General features: G+C 35.8%; 1 protein-coding gene across 1 annotated transcript in view; it reads right to left on the reverse strand.

Moving 5' to 3' along the window:
* Nucleotides 1-21,818, reverse strand: part of LAMA2 (laminin subunit alpha 2) — a 273,953-nt gene that overhangs the window by 136,763 nt on the left and 115,372 nt on the right. Inside the window, exons 14-17 of the mRNA XM_018078006.2 lie at nucleotides 16,869-16,980; nucleotides 13,299-13,412; nucleotides 7,178-7,305; nucleotides 2,377-2,463 (exon numbers count right to left, since the gene is read on the reverse strand). Of these exons, the coding sequence (XP_017933495.1) occupies nucleotides 2,377-2,463; nucleotides 7,178-7,305; nucleotides 13,299-13,412; nucleotides 16,869-16,980 (441 nt within the window). The remainder of the gene's footprint in view (nucleotides 1-2,376; nucleotides 2,464-7,177; nucleotides 7,306-13,298; nucleotides 13,413-16,868; nucleotides 16,981-21,818) is intronic.

Genomic DNA, 21,818 nt, shown 5'->3' on the forward strand with positions numbered 1-21,818 from the left:
TTCAATGGTGTTATGAGCTAGACCCTTCAGAACATTGAGCAATTTTGGCAACATTTTTCTGAAGAGTACAGGTGAAAGAAGTAGCAATTTTTTGGCATTTTACAACTCTGACATGTGTATGTATCTCTCTAGGGACAGGACATTTTTTTAGGATGAATAAGTACAGTGCTGTGCATGCTCACTTCATGATACTTAGTATATCATGATAATTTAGGATTGTTCAGCTAATGAATCACGTGGCTCAGATCACTTGTCACTTTGTAGTTGCTAAAATGAAAAAGAATTTCATGTAAACTCTTTCAGCAATTATACAATCACTATTAATAGCAAAAGGTGACATGCTTTCTCCTGATCATTATTACTGACAGCTGCAGACATTTCCAAGCAACTTGTTAAAATTAAAAGCAAATTGTTCTGTGAGCATTGGAATTAATGGTCTAATTTCCAGCGGATTTATATCTTATGGTTACAAGGCTAAGGGCTGCTAATTTGCTGCAGGATGTTCTATTCAGCAGGGAGTAAGCCCTCAGGCTACAGTAGCACTTTTTCCTTGCCCTGTGAAAGTTTTCTTATGGGCAGAACATTTAGTAATCTCTCTTGTTCTCTCTCTATCTCGTGTATTCTCTGCTGTTTAATCAGGTGTGAGTTCACACAATATTCTCCCCCTTAGCTATGACATGTCCTGATTTATTAACCTCCATTCAGCCACTTCTTTTCAGAAAACCTTTGGGAACAATTATTATCTTTGAGACCTCCTATCCTTCTGCCAAATTTGGCTGAAATTGACCTACAAGTTCAGATGACTTTGCAGGCAGCCAGGCAGACATGCACAAAAAGATCACACTAGCCTCGTTTCCTTAGGAAATCAGGCTAAAATCCAAGCTCATCATTTATTCAGATTCTGTCCTACTTCATCTACAGCCTGTGCTCCACTCAGAAACAGCACTTGTTGCTAATGGAAGCTGTCAATGACCCTGCATTGACAAACTGCCACCAAAGTGCTCTTGATGTGATTTATTCCTGCCATCATTAACTTCACAGCCCACTAGCTGAAAGAAGGTGATGACTTCCAAGACAGACAGTAAAAGACAGGCAGAAATAGCACGCAGCAGGAGCAGACTTGGTGATGATGGGTGGAAACAGGTGACAGCCTGCACTATCACTTTAGGACAGTTATAGCACAACAGGGGATTTAAAAGGAAATAGCTGCAAATTGGAAAGACAGGACTATAGGGAGATTCACAGCACATGGTCAGGTTGCTGCTTTTCTGGTTGGCTCTTCCTCTTGGTTCATCCCTATTTCTTCTCATCTCAGCCAGAATATTGTAAGTCTTCATTCAGAAACCTTACCTTTTTTAGGATTTACATTGGAAAACGCTTCAAGCAGCTCGTGGAAGTGCCAAATGGCAAAAGCCTGCTAAAAAATCCAAGTGCCATGTTTTCACGTCCCTTAACTTTGCCAGCCCCTCTTCAGTGGGTGCCATTGGCAGGGGCATAGGGGACTGGGATAATGGAGACAAAGCCAATAGCGATTCCTCATGACCTTCAAACAACTAGCAGAGGTCTCCTGGCATATTAACTGCTCTTGAAAGCTGTTTTATCCATGTGAAAACTCAAGGGACCAAAGGTATGCAGATACAGTGATTATATCCCTTTGCTTGTGTGGTCTCACCTCCTGTGGAAGAGGGTTCCTGGGAGCTTAGCACCAGCACTCATGTTAGCCGTCTGTTTCATTTAAATTCTCTATATGATCCTTTCAGAATAATGCTTTTGTAGAGGTAGTAATAAGTGTAGGAAATATATATTGAGCTTTTCTATTTATTTGACAAAGAAGAATGATGTTTTTTTCATTAAAACATAGTTTGTTCTACTTGCTAAATAAAGACTGCAACAGGGAACAAGAAGCAACAAAAATGTAAAATATTCTTTTTAAAAACAATCAAAATCTACAAATAACATGTTAGAAGAGCTGTATTTTTTCTGCATATTGACTTCTCTAAAAGAGGCATCAGTAATTTACAGCATATTTGATTCACCATGCTCTAAATGTTCAAATGAAAAAAGAGACAAAAGAATTATAAAAATCACAGAAGAGTGACAGAAATGCTAGAAGAAACTTTTTTAACAAAGACTCTTACTTCTCAGAAAATGCTTCTTGGAAACTTTACATTTTACCATAAAATAATAAAACAAGCACTAGAAAAATACCAATGAATGTATGCAATATCAAAGGAAAATATACAGGAATTTCTTCAGGGAGTTTAGGAACACAGGAATGGGGATAAGAAGGGGAAGTAATAAAAAGGTAGAACAGTTTCATGTGATCAGTACTTTTGTTTCAGATGTCATATGGTTAAAAGCATGGTGCTTGCTTACCTTTCACAGCGTGGTCCCACATATCCAGCAGGGCATTCATCACATATTAATCCACGACTTCGGTCAAAATGGCATGTTGGGCTAAAGCTGTGTTGTTGATATTGAGAAAGAAGGGGGACAAAGACAAAACATAAAGAAAAGGTGGTTAACAGCATAATTCTCTTCCCCCTTTAGAGATGGTTAATTTGCAAAACAGCGCAGAGGAAAAGTGATTCTGGTCTAGGACATAGGGCTTAAGTTCGACTCCAGCAAATTGAATTTGGAATGACTCTGCTATTTCTGCGACACTGAATATAGAGCAACGGATGGCAGCATCCCAATAGCCTGTTATTACGGGACTTGAGCCTGCCACTGAGTGGTCTGGATACCATTAAAAAGGCAGGAATGCACAGCTGTTTGTTTGTGCCCCCCAGGGCCTGGCAAAACAATCTATGCCATAATGCAGCCCCTATATAAATCTTTCTGAGGGACAACTGATTAAAAACTCAGTTAACTTTGTGTATAGTCGGCTGTGAAAGGAACCCAGTGAACAAGAAAGGGGAGGGGCAAAAAGGCAAATATCTGGTGCAGCTTCCCAGAGAACACATTTGAGTTAATCAAGTGCCAATGACCTGAAGCTACAGGCCACACAGGCATGCTGAAGTTTAAGAATAGCTTGCAGACTAGAAGGCTTTACCTCTTTGCTATGCTCTAATTAATTTTGGCTGTTTTGGTTTTTTCTTTTTTTATTAATAAAGATACTGTAGGCATTTGCAAGCTCCTCCTCTCAATGTCTGTGTTTAACGCTGAACTGTGTTCCCTCACTGTTAGCATTTTGCTTTCCATAATCTTTCTCTCTTAACACACTTCTCTGAAGAAACCTCCTGACACTCTAAAAGACACTACACAGAAAAAGAGGAAATCTGTTTTTCTGTAATTCTGTAATGATTATTAGAGACAGAGACATATGAGCATCTTTATAAGGCCTCATCTAAACAATGGCAATCAACTCTGATCGAACAAATAGAAAAACAGAAAAAGGAAAAAAATAAAAATAAAAGAATAGGAGCAGGTACATAGTGAGGTGACTATTCACAAGGGGAAAACAAAGCAGCTACCTGAAAAGAAGACACTAAATTTATCTTTTGTAACCTAGGAAAAGAGAAGTTGAGAAGCAACAGAATTGCTCCAACAAAGACATCAGAAGGAAGGTATATTCAAACAGTTCATTCTACAATAATAACAAATAGATATAATCCAACCTTGGATGTATTAAAGCAGGATATACCATGACAGTTTCTGGAAAATAATAAGCACCGGGAAGGCAGAAAACCTTAATTAGGGTAATTTAATGTGATTAGATGCTGGTGCCTAGACCCCACTTCTCAGGAGTCATCCATCCTACGATCTGTCCTCAGTTATTCTTTATTCCGTGTTATCTCACAGACATAAGAGATCAGTAAGAGAAGTGTGGGAATGTCAGGTCCAACAAACATAGATAGGTATTGGGATTTTTCTCTTTCCCATAAGGATTATGTTTGTGTTATTTTCCAATGTCATTTACTTAATAATAGATCCACAAATGCATGAGGAGTCAGTTGAAGAAACAGTAATTGCTCGTTCTATTTTTTAATAGCAATGAAAGCACACATTATCATTGAATATAATCAGCAGCAACTGACTTACTTCAAATAAGTTCCTGCTTCTCAGTCCCAACCTCACTCTTTTCAAGAGCTACATGGGAAACTTTGTGGAGACGCTATCACAGCTCATTACAGCATTGAACAAAACTGACTGTACCAAAGTTTCACCAAGAACTCTGAATTCAACTGTATACATTTAAAATGTTGTAGTAATCATGATGACGATAATGATAATAATAATAATGATAATAATGATGCTCTTATTATAACTAAGCAATAATAATCAATAGTAGAATTTCCATGTTTTAAGGGTTATGCTCAGACCTAGCCTCCTAGATTCTTTCTCTGACTTAATAGTCCACATCTCAACACTAAACACTAATATACTGAGAAATTCCAATCTGCATACTATAAAGAAATACGTGATATCAAGCTAAGAAGGGTTTATCTTTCTGATTATTAAGAACCTTGTTACTTGCTAGTGCTAAATACTAAAGAACTGTAAGTATCGATTTGTCAAAATAAGCTTCAAAAAATAGTAGTCCCTCTTGATTTATCATCACTTTTTACTGTTTTTACATAAGATAACAACATTAATAAAAGGACATGGGACAATATGAATACACAGTATGGGTATATATGTGGTAAGTCTATGTTGGGAGACAGGACTTCCTAGAGGCTTACAAGTATGTTATGGAAAATATCCCTTGAGAATTTGTCTGTGATTTTATTTAATACTCCAAGAAAATATTAAAATTCTGTGATTGACTCGAATTCCTAGTTCACATGCTGTGAGTTTACTTGTGACCTTCCCAGGCTTAGTGAGATATCTTCTATCTCCCATTTTCAGTGATAAAGCATTCCTGTCAGGGTCTTTGTTACCTATATTAAATTTATCAACACATCAAGAGAAGAGCAGTAATTATCCCAGACATCTACATTTAGTAGAAAAAATTACTTAGTAGTATGTCTGATAATCTTTATAGAAGAAAATCAGTTTATTTGAAACTCCTTAAGGACTAAGAATGTTAGAACGGTTTGTAAGAGTGGTACCTTAATGAGAAGAGATAGGACAAAGAAGTCAAGCATCCATTACATATACCATTTATAATATAGGTATTGATCTCATTTGCATGATATAAGCACATTTGTGTAGATATATGCAAAAAGTGGAAAATATAGCCCAGGATGTAGAAAACAAGCTTAGATAACTTAATTTTAGTTTCCTGGTTTGGCTAAGTGCTCTCGTTTGACGTATGGCAAGCCACTCATGCCTGTTGTGCTTCAGAAGGCAGTTTTATAATTGGTTTCAATGACTGCATATGGAAATTCCTGCCGTTAGAAAATAGGAGAAGGACTTAAGTCAACTATGGAACAATACCATCACCACATCATTTCTAAAATGAACAGAACACTTCTCCTCCACCTTATGTGGCACTGCAAAGAAAATGAGTCATGTGCTGTGAGAACACTGATGGGAACCACTACAAACATCATAAAGAAATTAGATTGTTATAAAAGATAAAACTTATTTCTTAATAAAAATATATCTCTCAGGCTTATTACATGAACAATATTCTCTGTGTAGAAGGAAATTAGTATTAAGCTTAGAGACCTACAGATGTCATGTTATGTCATGTTAGAAATTAAATGCTGCAGGAATTAAAATCTATAAAAGCTGTTTACAATAATTTGTACATACAATTAGTCATTGTAACTCATTCAATTACTCAGAAAGAACATAACACATGAATTTGGTAGAAGTTTCTTTATTTTTCATGTGAAGAAATCTGAATTGTTTACAAACATTTTCCCTAGCATAACAAACTCACTGTCAACTAAGTAAAAAAGAAAAACAAGTATTTTAACAGCCTACGAGTAACACATTAAATCTTTAACAACTTCTTTTTTAAATAGTTGGTCTATAACTGTAATGTCATGAGACCTTGAACCTTACAGTGAGTTCTACAAAGCTGAACTTTGTAGGATTCAGGACTAACACAGTTTCACAGTTCAAAGAACATTTATACTGTGTATTTGTACCTATAATTTTTAAGAAAAGTAAATATTAAAAAGAGGACTCTCAACTTCAAAAAAGAAAAGTAAAGCACACAGAACTCTGACAAATACATAATGGAAGTCTCCAGGCATTTTGCCAATCAAAACCTAAATTCAACCTATTTACCTGGTTTGTTGCACGTCTGTGCAAGACTGAAATGTGATAGTGTTTCTCCTGCTTTGTCAGCATAGTGTTCTCAAACAAGAGAAAGATAATTAATTAACGATGCAAGAAAATACTAAGTAATGAGGATGTCAGAGGAACTATGCCTGAGCAGCAGATATAATAAACCCATATAGATCTAATAAAACCAACTCAAGAGCCGTGCTAACAGGAAGGCAGGCTCCCATTCTACAATCTCCTGGAATTTCTGCTCATAAGTGCTTAGGCTATTCCTTCTCTGAACAGTGCAATTTTAATGGGATGCAATGCCACAGATGGGGTTCAGTTTTATTCAACTACATCATGTAAAATTATTTTGGTACTGTTATTTTTCAGGTACTGACTGGGACAAAACCAATGAAAAAATCTTCAAGCTACTCAGTCTATTAAATTAGGTTATGGAGTAGCATAGAAAGCTTTTGGTTCTTAGATCAGAGTTTTGAATAACTTTTCACTAGTATTTTATTTAATAAAACAATAGCGATTATTCTGAGATATGCTGACACAATATTTTCGCTCGTAAGATCTAAGGATGAATTCAGATTCCAAACAAATCACTGAGCAGAAAAATTCACTATTTTATCTGATCAACATAAATTGACTTTAAATTCAGTTACTGAAAAAGCCTACCCATTAAATTTGTAAATTGAGCTTTCACACTTAAACAACAACTCTTAAGGAGGACAGACAAGCAAACGCTAGTTATTGATTCTAAAAGTGATTCTAAATGGAAATTCTGTGTTGTTCTTTCTAAATTAGTCTCATCCAGCTTTTATCTTGATCTTTGCCTGTCTGTGAAGCACTCTGTACAACTGCAAAAATTAAACGTTTATACTGCGGAGTATATTACTTGATTGAAACAAGAAAAGATTTCAAGTGTAAATGCAAAAATATAAATCAAGAAATCATGCAATTTACTAAATGAAAAAGTGTAATATGCAATAAATATACAACTTACTTGTTAGAAGGTATATTTAAGGGGCAAGCACACAACTGACAGTCTTCAGCTGTCCCTTTAGTAGGATCACCATAGAAGCCAGGAAGGCATCTATCACAATATGAACCACCTGTGTTGTGTTTACAGTCCTAAACAGAAGATGAAAAGTATAAATTGACCATTAGAGAACTTACATATGGAAACTTACATATAAATTCACCTAGCTCATCATCACACCAGGATTGTAACAACTCTGCAACATATATTCTGATTTTTTTCTGCTCGTTGAGAAACAGTTCTAGAGGTTAGATATCACAATACATGATTCATGTGTGTTTGGTAGTTGTGTTCTTGTGGATAATTTTTTTCTATGTAAAACAAAAAGAATATTTAATTGCAAACCTTTATATTTCCACCAAACAACAGCTGTATTATTGTTCTAGCTTGCTTAAAGAAAACCAACCTTCAGAGCAGCATAAAACAGGTTTAGTATTGCAGTCTTGCAACAGGCCATATTTTGTGACAAACTGTTTTCAGATATTGATTCCAAAAATAAAACCAACACTACATAATTTATAAAAATAAATTATTACATTTCACACGTAAGCGCACTAGTTCATTTTACAAGGTATATGGCTAGTTGTATTTGTAAACAGTAGTAAAGCCTGAATTACTAAATTAATACTTATTTGCTAGAATAGCATCCAGACTCTTATTTTGTGAGTAGAAACAAGAACAAGTACACTGTATATAGGGCCCTATCCAACAGTATGTGTTTGTCTACATGAATGGCCTTCATAATAGAAGAGAGAGTTAATCTGAACATAAAAATCTGAGCAACATAAAAATGGCAGTACTAGATTTGCATTTTTGTACATAACTTTTGGCTCATTGCAAATTAAACAATGTTTTAGCAGAATGGAAATTGCTCCTGTGAGAATAGACTTCCCATGATGACTTGCAAGAACCAAGTTTTAAAGAGTAATTACTCTTTCTATTCTTCTTCCTTCTCACATAGAGGGTTTAGAAATTCTAAATAATTTTGTAGAATCCATAATAGATTCAGAAAATTAGTTTTCTGGCTTAATCTCTTTCCTTTCTCCCCCCACATTTTTAGCACATCACACTATTCCTTTCACTGCTATTTGCCACAAGATACCCAAGTGTAGTCCTCTCACAATGAAAAACAGAGAAAGGAGTAGGAATGATTTTGGTTGTTAAATGCCATCTTGATGTGCTTGTGTATGGACTGAAAAAGAACATGACAACTTGAAAAGGCCAAAATGAAAGCAATGAGACAGATTTTATTTAATGGGGTGTGTTTTAGACAACAGGAGAGATCAAATCTAGAATCTTCTTTACTCAAGCTGCTGCTTAAAAACTCTTGAGGTTTGTTTTTGGTTTTGGGTTTTTTTTAAGGTGTAGGTATTTTCAAAAGTTTTTTAAGAACACTAGAAAATAGTTTTATCATTTTAATAAGTCATACATATGGTACTGATTGCTATTTAACAGCCTTACTGTCTGAAACGCATAATTTATCCTCAATAAGGAAAACAGCAGTATTCTAAAGAACACTGAGTTCTTCACAGCTTTCCAGGATTGTAATGATTTGTATGAAGTTTTTTTGCATTGTGCTCTGCATAGCCAGTACCATACACCTGGGCAGCTGAAAAAGCACAATACCCTTTCTAGTCTTGAGTGTATTGGAGTCAAAAGCATCCATCTCCAGAAATGCTGCTTGTTGTTTCAAAGGGTGCATTCTTATTGCTAGTGTATGCAACCAGCATATCTTCAATATGAAAGCATTTGTCACAATATTATACTTTAATATATTTAGTAGATTGTGAGCTAATACCAACTTATTGAGACTCTTAATCAATTAAAATTATGGCTTTAGAACAGTCGGCTGGGTTAAAATCAACTTCATTAGGTCATTTAAGTCCATTTGACTGTTATTTCAAGTGCTGACATTAAAAGAGAATCTACCAGCCATACCAAAAAAGTATCTGGGAACAAAAAGATACGCTTTTCAAAGAAGACGTGTCAAAAATAATTTAAGTGTTTCAAAAGAAAAATCCCTTGCAATTCAACTTTTTAAAGGCATCATGTCAAATTATTTGTGCTTTTTCTGAAAAATAATGGATTCTTTTTTTGTGTTAAGTTTAGCTTTAAATATCCTCAGTCACATCTTAAAGTTTCTGAAGAATATGAACAGCTTATATGTCAAGGATGTTATTAAAGCGAGAGGAACTAACACACTACTTTAAAGCTTTGCATCTCTTGCTGAGTGGTATTTGCAGCTTCTGCTTTTTTTTAACATAAAAAACCTGAAATCTTCCATTTTGTAGGAAAACAATTCATGTTACAAAGACCTGACCATCTTCTCCTTGATTAAATATTTTCTGGTACTCTAATATCAGTCATTTCCACATACTGTGACTAAATCTCCTCAATCCAGATATCTGTGTTTTCTTCCTCACAATCTTAGAACCACAGAATATCCACAGTTGGAAGGATCAAGTCCAGCTCCTGGCCTTGCACAGGACCACCCCAAGAATCACACCATGTGCCTGGGGGCATTGCCCAAATGCTTCTTGAACTTTGTCTTGGTGCCATGACCAACTCTCTGGGAAGCCTGTTCCAGTGCCTAACCAGTCTCTGGGTGAAGAACCTTTTCCTGATATCCAGCCTAAACATCTCCTGACACAGCTTCATGCCATTGCCTCTGTGGTCACCACAGAGAAGAGATCGGTGCCTGCCCCTCCTCTTTCCCTGGTGAGGAAATTTTAAGACTGTTATGAGGTCGCCCCTCATTTTATGTCTAAATATTTATGTTTTGAAATTCCACACACTGTATCTCATACTATTTTGAATGCATCAATTTTCTGGACCTCTTTTATCTCTAAACACCATTAAACTTCACTTGGACAACCTCTGGGTAAGTAAGACTGTGGGATTTATTTTTGCCTGAAATTTTATGTATGACTCAGTCTGTACCCTGAAAACTTTTTTGCTGGTGTCCTGAATTGTGTTTTCCACCATTTCCTACTGAGGCAGCTCTTCTGTTTTGGAACAAACAAAATTAACATATTTATGCCTAGTATCAGGGAACCTTTAATTCACACTGAAAAATGACTCCTGCTTAGCTGCATATGCAGCCGAATGTGTACGAACATGGAAAGAAACAGTCAGAATAGAATGCTAGTGATGAAAATAAAATTTTAATCAGGGAGTATGACTGAGTCCAAGATAGTGCCTTTGGCACATTGATGCCCTTCCTCAGGATATCTGTCACAGAGACAACCAGGGAAGCTGTTAAAGCAAGCGAAAGTGTAAGCCGGGGTGCTTATTCTAGTATATTCTCTAGACGCCTAGACCTGACAATGGTATTATGTCTTTGGAAGCACGAATATAGGCTTCTGGTATTTTCAAACTACCGTAATGTCAAGATTACACAGACAATTCCCTTTCCTGGTGTTACAAATGTAGTCAGGATGTTGCAGAGGCTTTGCTTATTTTTACTTGCGGAAGAGCCGGTAGTACCGCATTTATCGAGGACATATCATTTTGTTTCCACGCATATAAATATGGGTGAAGATATTCTATCATTCTTTTGATGAACACTGTCTAAAGTACATGTCCACCAGATCTGACATGGGCCTCATCCTACATAGTAGGATGTTATTTATACACAAAGGAATACAATATGGAAGGGATGCCTCTCTGGACTGCCCACTCAGCAATTTGAGCACCACTTAGAGGAGAAGATCTGCTTTCTCTGGGCTTGCTAATAGTGATGTACTATCCTGCAATGAATGAAACACCTTGAAATGTGCTTGCTTTTCACAAGGTTTAAGTTTAACCAACTCCTAAAGCTACTGTAAATGTTGTATGTGTAATACTAAAAACAGTATTTCTGAATGTTAGAACTTGCCCTATGTACCAAAGCAGTTATGTACATCACAATGGTAATGAGAACAATGTATCATGCAGCTCTCTATGGCTGCTGTGCGGATCAAAGGGCTTTGCAGGTTACTGCGAGATATGCGTTAAAATGAGCTTTTTATACAGGCCTGTGTTGAAGCAGATGACTTGAGCTTTTATCATGAGTCAAAAACATATTTCAGTTTCTTTTCAGCTACATTTCAAAGCTAAGGAAGAGCAAAAAGAACTATCATATCAGTAAATTAGGTGCCTAAATTGTCTGTTGTATTACTGAAAAAACACCATGAATAATAATAAGGAGGCCAAAAGGCTGTGTAAACCTCAATAGAAAGAATGCCTTTGATGTGAAACATTTCTCTTTTTCAGCATTCAGACTTCTCTCTTTTTCACTTCAAAAGGCTTATGATCCAAATTGAAAAGCAGCATTTAATAGCCTGCATGGATACTAGCCAATCTGACTTACAGTGCTTTCAAAGATGCAAGAAAATCCAGAACTGATTTTAAGCTCCCTGTGCACCTCTTCTCTATGGTATGATCTAGTATAAGCTCAGACAGAGCACATAAAACACAGAGAGCTTGATAACGTGTATAGATTAAAGTACATCTTCAACTGGTTATTTTTCACTCCCTTGTCAGTACTGTATTATCTTACACCAGCACCCTTAAAGCATCAGAAGGGGGAGCTCCACTGTCTCAGTTAACAGTTCACAACAGTTGAAAAGCACAAAAGCAATACAGTAGGCAACTACATGGCCTTCTGTTTTATCCAGGCTGGTGCCACAGACAAAAATAAAGAGGAAACCTGTGCAAGGGCTAAAACTTGAAGACACTGAAGTAAACAACCTCAGAACTTGCATCTGGCTATGTACCCTAAGCAAAATAGACAAGTTATGATACATCTTAAACAAGATCTTCCCTTCCCTTTCTCTTGTGCTAATTGATTTTATCCCACACTGATATTATAGACATTGTAGCTGGAGACCACAGTCATTAATGCAATAAATTTTTCTCAAGAAATACAAATCCATATTACCCAACTAATAAACATTTTCACTGAGTATTAAGAGAAGGATTCAAAACATAACTGTCATGTCAAACACATTTTTTCATTCTTTGCTTACAGTGTAATTAAATTGAGAACCATTTTAAGCTTCTATTCATGAAAAGGCAATTTGAAAAATTCACTGATCCACACATCAGGGATATCTTGTTTTGCACTGCAATGCAATTAAACATCTATGAGCAAAACAGGAAGAACAGTAATAATTCTAAGTGTCAAATTATACTGGAAAAAGCTTGAATTTTCATTTTGGAATTTTCCCAGCAGATATTTCTTAAGGAAATAAAAGGGAACATTTAGAAACATGCACATTGCAGAACCTGCTTGAAATTCTGCAGGGAAACGAGAGTATATCCCACTAAACTGGCACTGGCTTAAATTGTGCTTCTGCAAGACTAATGAAATGAGACATGTTGTTTCAAGTTTCATGCCACGTCAGACAATATAAAACTAAAAATGCCCTTGAGTCAATCAGAACAGTCTATTCAGCATAATTCATCCATTCCAAAAGGCTACTGAATGGACTGGAAATAGTCATGTGCTGGTAGGCTTGCTATGGATAATGTCGTAGATTTAATTGCTGAATTAGTAGGTAACTACATAAAATCCCCATAGCAAAAAAAAAATAAGATGATTTAGCCCAGATTGCATGCTTTTATTATTTTTCCAAAGTACAATTCATTAAATGTTCCTTTGAGGTTTAGTATGAATTTAGATGAAGGAAGCCACTAACAATATCTTCTCATCAAACTAGAATAGAATTTACAAAGTTATCTGCTACATACTATAAATTGAATATACTGCAGGAGAAAAGTGGGAGAGGGAGATAAATCTTACATGAAAAATTATTAATATATTTGCTGCTTTCGGCATGCCATACCTTATACTATTGATACTACTGTAAAACATAGATGCTATGTGATAAAGAAAATCCCTTTTTTTTTAAACTATAAAAGATATCATATCTTGGTATGAGGGGATCCTAAATTTCAGCAACAGTTCAACATAAATATTTCTTCTGTTAATCACTGGCTTTGTTCTTGAATGTTTCAGGTCTCATAGTACACTAATTCAGTTGCACTAGTATATTGAATTGATGTTGGCCATGCCCATCAAGTTTCCTGTAGTGACACTTACCAGGCATTCTCCTGTGATATCATCACACGAGTCTGCATGACCAAAGCATGTACATGGTGCACAGACTCCACCAAAAATCGTGCCATTCACACGTCTGTGTTGAGGCCAGCACAACTGCAAGATAAATTAGATGAAAAGTTAAACTGTCGTTTGAACAGAGAAAGGAATGAGATTTTTAAAATTTTGTTGACTTTGATGTTTGGACCCACAAAAAAACATACTTGCCAAATGAATAAAAATACCAACATTTCCCTAGAAAGTTGTTCTTCCTAGTGCTGTGGCTTTGCAGTAACCTTGGCCCTAGTGGCAGATGTGAGATTAGAGGCAGCCTTAACCTGATCGTTCTTCTGAAATGGTAAAGTAAAGCAGAGAAATGAAGCACTGAAATATGACAGCATCAAAGCAAGAGGTACAGACTGAAAAACAGCCAGAAGGTGAAATACTGAGAAGGAGAGAAGAAAACCTCAAAACAACAAAAAACATTTTCTGAGAAGTTCAGCCACAAAGAGCAATTGTGCATCTAGTCTTGTTTGGACTCTAACATAAGGCTGCATTGAAATAAATCACAGGCTGAAAAAATCACCATCTTGTTATTTACAAATTGTGCTTCTTAGTAATTAGCAACTTCCCTTTAATAAAGTGCTCTGATTTTTTAATTTATTTTTTTAAATGTCAAATTTAAATCAATATTAAATGCATGGCCAGTTATTTTGTAGGAAAGGTGACACCATACAACCGCGATCGATCAGCGAAAATTCAGCTATTCCATTTCTTCATAATAAGATGTCAAGCAGCAGTCTTCTGTACTATATATCTCACAAATGGCTTTATAATTTTGCAAACTATTCTTCTACAGTAAGACTGCTCATGTGATCCAAAGACTTTGCATAATATAAAAAGGTGCATGACAGTGATGACCTTCAAAAGCATCTCCCTAATACAAAGCTTGTACTAATAGAACACTAAAAATATAATTTAATAAAGAAAATCCCTTCTCCTTCACATAGACTACAAAAAGGTAACAAGAAGACTCTTCTTTATAAAAATAAAGAAAAATATCCCTTTTTGTCTTACTCCTGAAAAATGTGAAAGTAATCTAAACATGACTTGAAACGATTCTTTAAAAAAAATTCCCAAGCCTGAGGCATTATCCTGGTTTTTCCTTCTTTACATTCCTTATTATGCATTCCTAGAAAACCCTATAAATACTAAAAACTAAAATCTAGAATTAAAAAATTCAAAACCTAAAAAACAGCTTAAAAGAAATTATTTTATTTTAATTTCTGAGGCATGAGATGCCAGTGGTTTCTGCAAAAATCTGTCTTCCTCTTTCAGTGAATGAAAATAATGGTCTTGTGCCCAGATACAAACGATGTCGCACAAAACAAGGTTCCAAAACTCACTAATTCTAAGGGTCTAGACATGGAATATCAACATCAAGGTGTAGAACAGAACTAAAAGATTACAGATTGAGATCTTAACAAGAGAAATTATGTAACATTGAAAAGTCAGGAAAGTTCTTGACCATCATAGTGATGCAACTTAAACACATCTTCTTCTACAGTGGAAGAAAAGAGTAGATAGAATGGGAACAAATCTGTGGGAGAAGAGCAATTAGATGTGAAGATGTTGACAAATAAAGGCCAGAAAATTCATGAGTGGAGTAAAGTAACTATCAAAAATGAGTCCAATTGGTATTAAAAACATAATCTGCTTTACCTGTGCTCATGCAATTCTGTGTTCATATACATGCAAAAATGTAGGAATTTTATTTGCCCAGAATCTTGTAAAAAATAAATTCCAAATTTGTGCAATGGAACAATCTTAGAAGAGAGCATATTTTAGATGGGATTGGTTGTCTTCTGAAGCCTGATCATGTCAAAACATTCACAGCAAGAAGATAAGTAAATAATGGTTGTTTTTAGTGCTGCAGCATCTATATCAGGTAGAACGACATCATTATGCAGGAGACAAATACATTACATTAAATAAAGAAAAAAAAATGAAAGTGAAAATCTGCACAAAATCAATGAAAATGAAACTCTGCTAGGCTGAAGATGACAGAAATAAAGTGTTGGACAAGTCGAAAGTATTCAGAGGAAGAAACAAATATGAGATGTAAAAAAAAATTAAAATTGACATTTTCAACTTCTCTTTCCATACTTTCTTAGCTGCAGTCTGTCTGGAAATCTAAAACTTTTTTTTTTTCCTATGCCCACTAGCATGCATAGGAACTTTAAATTTGCAGATATATATATATATATATATATGTAAATATTTTCTCTTGTGGAGTATGATCTTAAGTATATATCAAATTTCAGGGACTGTTTATAATTGGAGAGAAAGTTTAGCACTGAAGGACATAATGTTGGACAGAGAAATTCAGCAACACCAAGACAGGAATTCTACCCAGGTCCTTCAACTTCTACAACAAAAATAGATATTGAAATATCTACAGTCAGGGCTTTTCCAATTGCTTTCTTGGTCATCACATCTAAAAGTGAATTTGGAGAAAAAATAGACAAGTAAAACAAAAAAGTGTAAAGCACAATGACACTACATCCAGCTTTTTTCTGAAAATAATTGAACAGACAGACAATGGTCAGACTTTAAAACTATTTCTCAGCCACGGTAAGCAAGGTATTCCTCTACAGTTATTTTTCCATCTGTACCATTTTGAAAGTGATAGGAATATCCATAATTCCTTCAGGCTTTCTTTCTACATTAGTTTATCTAGTCCCAGCAACAAGCAACCACATGAGACTAGACTCTAAGCCCTAAATATCACATATAAGCATTAAAAATTTTAAAGAAAAAGAGAGTTGACAAGCAAATGCCTAGAGTGCCTGTGTAAATGGCATACTGTTTGTAGTTTTGTGAAGCAGAGCATCTTGGTGTTTGAAACTATTTCCTTAAAGGCAAAGCTTTTGAAGAATTTTTTTTTTGGCTTCTATTTACCCCAAGCTATGCCCATGTGAGCTAGTTACTCATATGTATACTTGTATGAACACATTCTGTGTGAACTAATGAATTTGTTAGGAAAGTGGGTATTTTTCTGAGCATGTGTCTATGTTATTATCCGTAACAGGACCAAAATAGAATGAAACAATCCTCACAAGAACACATATGCAATTCTCAATGACACTAAGGCAAATGGTAAAGCCCTGGGAAAACAAAGGAGGAAACTCAACCATGGTAACTCATATAATTTGATCCAGCTTTGTTATGCCCATGTCAGACAACTGACATTTTCCTTCTAATTGTGATAGGTGCATTCATTCATATTATCAATTGGCCGAAGAGAACAAATATTGTTTTCACTTCCTTTTTATTAACCAAAATGTCTTTTCATAATTTAGAAATCACCACAGAGGTTTAAAACTTCAGATTTTAAATATTTTCAAATATAATGAACTGTTACCTAGAAATAAGGGTAATAAGTCAAGTCATACCAAATTCCTAACAGGAACAGGCAACTCTCTTACTATTTTCTACCAACACAGGTCTACTGGCTGCTTACAACCATCACAGTGTTAGCCCAATGGAACTAGACTGAACCATGATACTCACCTCGCATGAGGTACCGTCATAGCCCGGAGGACAGTCACATAACTCCACTGCAGATGCCACCTTTCTTCCCGTTGAAGTGTGGTCAGCAGCTTCCATGATAACGTTTCTTAGTCTGGATGTAACAGAAATTAAACAGGCAAATTAGATGGAAGTGTATCTGCAGCTGAATGCAACAAATACTTTATAGTGACATTCAGTGCTTGTTTCTGTTTTCCTACTTAAAAAAAAGGTTTTCATATTCATCTATTTCTTCCTAAACTACATGTCTGTAGGCTTGTTACTATTTTTGTTCTTCATGTGAGGGAGACTGTGGTCAGACACACATTGATAAAAATAGATTAAAAAAGTCTCACAACACTGTAGCAGGAGATGGAAGGCTATTCCTGGCCTGCAAGCCACTTGTGTCAATTTGCATTGCAGTTGCATATAGAGCAAATCTGACACTAAGCAGACTCCTCAAAATTTATGAACTACCAGTCCAGCTTTCTAAAATATTACATTACTAAGTTTTGGTTATAAGGTACTTTTAGTCTGGAGATTTGACTTCTGAAAAAGATTTAATCCCTGTCCACAAGGGTTGAGAACCAAGTATTACGTATATCAAAGAAAAATGTATGTAAATGAAAGGAAAAGGAAGTCTTCTACCATACATCCTGTTTTCCCCAATGACAGAGAAAAACAAATGCTAGACATTGCCTAAATAGCCATTGTTTAGGCAAACACTGAGTATGCTTTTTATTTCAAAAGCATGGAAGTATGATGAGAGAAACGATAAGAGTCTTTTGATAATCTTGCAGGTATTATGAGAAACAGGTGTCTTGCCGATACCATCCAAGGAGTCTCTCTGCTGTGCCTTTTGCAACTGGACTTGTCTATCTCGCACTGGCCTCTTTAGCCACCAGCGTGCTTGCAGCAAATGCGGGTAGAGCCCTTCCCAAATCTTCATTCGTTAAGCCTAGTCATGAATGAATGAATGAGAAACAGGTGTAGTTTACCTCAGTAGTATCCATTTGGGGAAAGGGATTTAGGAGTTTAGTTCTTATGAGAATTCAGAAGGAACATTAAGGTATTACAAAGGCTCAATGACTTCACCCAGTAATATTAACAGAGTGTTTTATCACTAGAGCTACTTGAAGAGCTTCTTTTGAAGTCTTCTTCAGTAGAAAATACCTTTCTATCATGATATATATTTTGTTTAAAAATAATCCATTTTCTTTGGAAAATGTAAAACAAACATTTTTTTCCTCCATAGTAAAGCATTTATCTTTTGGCTGCCAAAAAATCCTGAAAATTATTTGGATGACCTCGAATAAGAAAACATCCAAGAAAAATATTTTGTTGTTCCTGTAGCAGTTGGAGGAAAGGTTAAGACAGAATATTTTCCCACTTGATTTTATGACTACTCTAAATAAGACAGACATGAAAGGTAAGGGGGAAAAAAGAGAAGACTTCTGAAATTAAGATAGAAACTTCTGAAAAACAAAAATTTTACCATCTCTAAGAATATGACAGGAATTTGGAGGGACTACCATTGTGGATTATTCAGTTAGAAACTTGAATCTGATTTAGTGATACTAGAACTTCTGTAAAACGTTCTTGATACCGTTTTAAGAAAAGAATACTTGTTCCTATCCAGATCTTCAGTAAATTCTCTCTCGCTTTTCAATATATGCCCTTTGTTCCATTGCTGTACGCTTATTTTGCTATTATTCTTTTGAGTTTTCCTTACAACAAGATAACCAATCTCTAGGATATTAGATATCAAAAAGTGATGACTTACAATAAAAAAAAAAAATCTAAAAATTTAAGGAGAAAAATCTGTAAATGAAGAAACAAAATTTTAATAAAAGGTCAAATTTTATTTCTCCTTTGAACTACAGCTAGTTCCCTCTCAGCACAGATCTTGGAACAAAGAAAAGCACTAACACACAGAAACAATCCACTCAGTATAATTCCACATTTCTATTCACTGAATTGTTCCAATTTGCATTACATTCTGCTATTTGCTAAATGGGATTTTAATGTGTTTAACAGTTTTTAGCATTAACAGTTACTCAGTGAAGAAAGCTGCAGTGATTTTCTTTTCTCCCATTTTGATGTTGCAATTTCGATTCCTCGATGCCATTCTGCATTCATTAAAATACATAATGCTGGCAGTAATGGGGCACTGGATCCTGGAGATGCATGAACAATCTGAGATTAGACATCAAGACCAAATATTTAAGATGACTGTTACTGTCAGCAGGCAACTGTTGACTTCTAAAAACAAACAAGATTAAAAGGGAAGGGGACGTTTCAGGCTGTATCGGCATAGTTTACTGTCTGCTGTGCCAGGCATCTGAATCACATCAGCTGCACAAGGCACATGAAGTACTGACCCAATCATTGTTCATTTGTGTTGAAGCCAATTCTACACAGGGAAGAAAACCCTCGACCTCTTCTTCCCTCTTCCTCCTTGTGTCTAGCACTGACTCTTTTGTATGTGGTTATAAGCAATCTATTATCTTTAGCACCACGATTTCCAATGTCTATCTGTGTGTTTGCAACATTTACCACCAATGACCACTCTGAATATTAAAACTGAATAAACAGTGCTACTAAACCTTCTTTGAAGCACAAGCTAACAGTATTAGATTAAACAAAACAATAAAAGAGAGTTATCTTTTCCTGGCCAGTTGCTTCTATCACATATGGACTTAATTGCAACATTTTGGAAGATCTGTCAACTTAGAGGAGGATCAGGATATTAACCCAGAAGCTGGGTTTGTGTTCAGAATGATTGCTGTATTTCTCTATTCTCATTTTTTTATCCCACTTGATCATCTAAATGAAAGCCCACTCATAATTAGGAAGCTTCCTAATTATGCCATAGAGCAACAACAACACTGTAATCTTAAAAAGACCCAAAAAAATGTACTCAAAACCACGCTCAAGTCAAACTCAGCATTACTGAATTAATATTGTTTCGTAGCTACTTAAAGTGTTACTGACTGATTAGTGTTTCTAGTAGGTTAAACTAAACAAGAGTTAAAAATGCAATCTTAAAATTAAAGCTCTTGCTAACTGGAAACAACACCATTGAATTTTTAAGTCTCTTTCCACATGACTGCAAGAAAGTTACTTTATTTTACAATGTCTCCAGTCTGGTCTCTTTTTAAGCACAGATTATAATAGCATCCTTGGAAATGCTTACATACGTGGTGTCATTACCCATTTTGAAAACTTGCAGTATTTAAATGAACAGGTTGCTTAATATAGCATTCTCTAATTAGTATGTTGCATAATTCTGTTGGTGCTTTGAAGCAGAAATTGTCATTCATGAAGGATCTAATAACCCTGCAATATTTCTGTCTCTCTGCCAGATCCTCTTAACCCTCTCAAAGGAATATCCATCTGTCCACTGCATATACTTGTTTATAGATATTAAAAAACTTTTAGTTCAATCTACTTATCTATTAAGGTTTAGCTCTACACTATGTCTTTTCAACATTGTCATCCTTCGGAGACCATCAACAGTAGTCCTTAATCAGCACAACATATCACAAAGAATATCTTCTTCATTGGGCCTACATTTTCCCAGCAGTACTAAAGGGGCAGAATATGGAGAAAAGAGTTATTTCACATGATCTTAAGAGTTATGAGCACAGCTTTGTGCCTAGCATATTTTAGCATGAGTGGAAGTCAAAGAGAATATAAAAAAGTCATTACTGAGGCATACCCTAAAAGTCAGCAATATGCCTACAATGACAGATGCTAAGATGGGCTGGGTGACAGTAGATGCTCTTGTTGCTACAAGAGGTGACTGTGAGCACAAACTGTTCTGAGAAGACTCAACTCCACTCAGTAAATCTCGCCCCCATGGGTGAAACTATGATTCCTACAGTTAAATCAAGGATGAAAAACTGAATTTGTTTAACTGTGATTGGAATTTCACATCTTCTCTTCTCCCATGCTAAACTGCAATGAGCACCCTAACAGTACACAATAAAATGTGTTTACTTTAGACTTGTGGACATGCTGACACATGTAATCACAGTAACACAGTAACCACTGCATTCTTCTCTGGTAAGAGACATCATAGGGACAGCTAGAAATGTACCAGTAATATAAGACCATTTCTAGTAAAAAGGATACTCTTCAAAATTACTTCAGTCCCTTCCCCTAACCCCCTTTTAACTCATTGTCTTTCAGGGACCAACGTTCCTAGCTGTAATGTCACTACACCTAGAAGCTGATGGCTACTAATACACAAAGCATAAATTATATGTTTGTCACAGATCTCTTCTTAAAGAGTATTTCCAAGACATGTTTTTGGAAAATTTTCTATAACACACAACTAAACTGTTCCAAAGTGAACAACACTACCAAACAGTGAGGCACCACACACGGCCAAATGGCTAAAGTAGTAATCTGGGATGCAGGCAGTGATGTATAGTCTTCCAAACGTGCCATGGAGAGGTCTGCCACTTCTTACTTACAAGGCACAAATTACAGACTGTGTCTGTTCTACATGTGTGCGCTTATCTGAGCTATATGCTGTTGCCCAGAGGGGATCTCATCCATCCCACCCTCACTGTTCCACAGTAGAGGCAAGATGGAGCCAGTACATGTCCAGCACTTTCTTCACAGATTTTAACTGCCCAGCCAAAGTGGTTTTTTGTAGGAAAGCCCCCCTTGTCATAGAAGTACAAACATCAGTACACAAATATATCTAAACCTCTGACAACCGAAGTTTGCATTTCCCATAATACTTAGTAAGACCTTCGGCCCAAAGAAAGTCAATCATACATATCTCCTCTAAAAAACATAGCATATAAGCTCCTATTGTTCACCCCAAAATTGCTCCTGCACTCCTTTAGTTGGGAAAATTCTGACTAATGGTTTCCGTTTTTTATCTGAGTGAGAACAGAGTGGAGGAACAGCATTACTGAGCTCCCACTAGTCTCTGCT

This window comes from Manacus vitellinus, unplaced genomic scaffold, assembly GCF_001715985.3.
Source record: "Manacus vitellinus isolate BGI_N305 unplaced genomic scaffold, ASM171598v3 scaffold_4_pilon, whole genome shotgun sequence".
NCBI classification, from domain to species: Eukaryota; Metazoa; Chordata; class Aves; order Passeriformes; family Pipridae; genus Manacus; species Manacus vitellinus.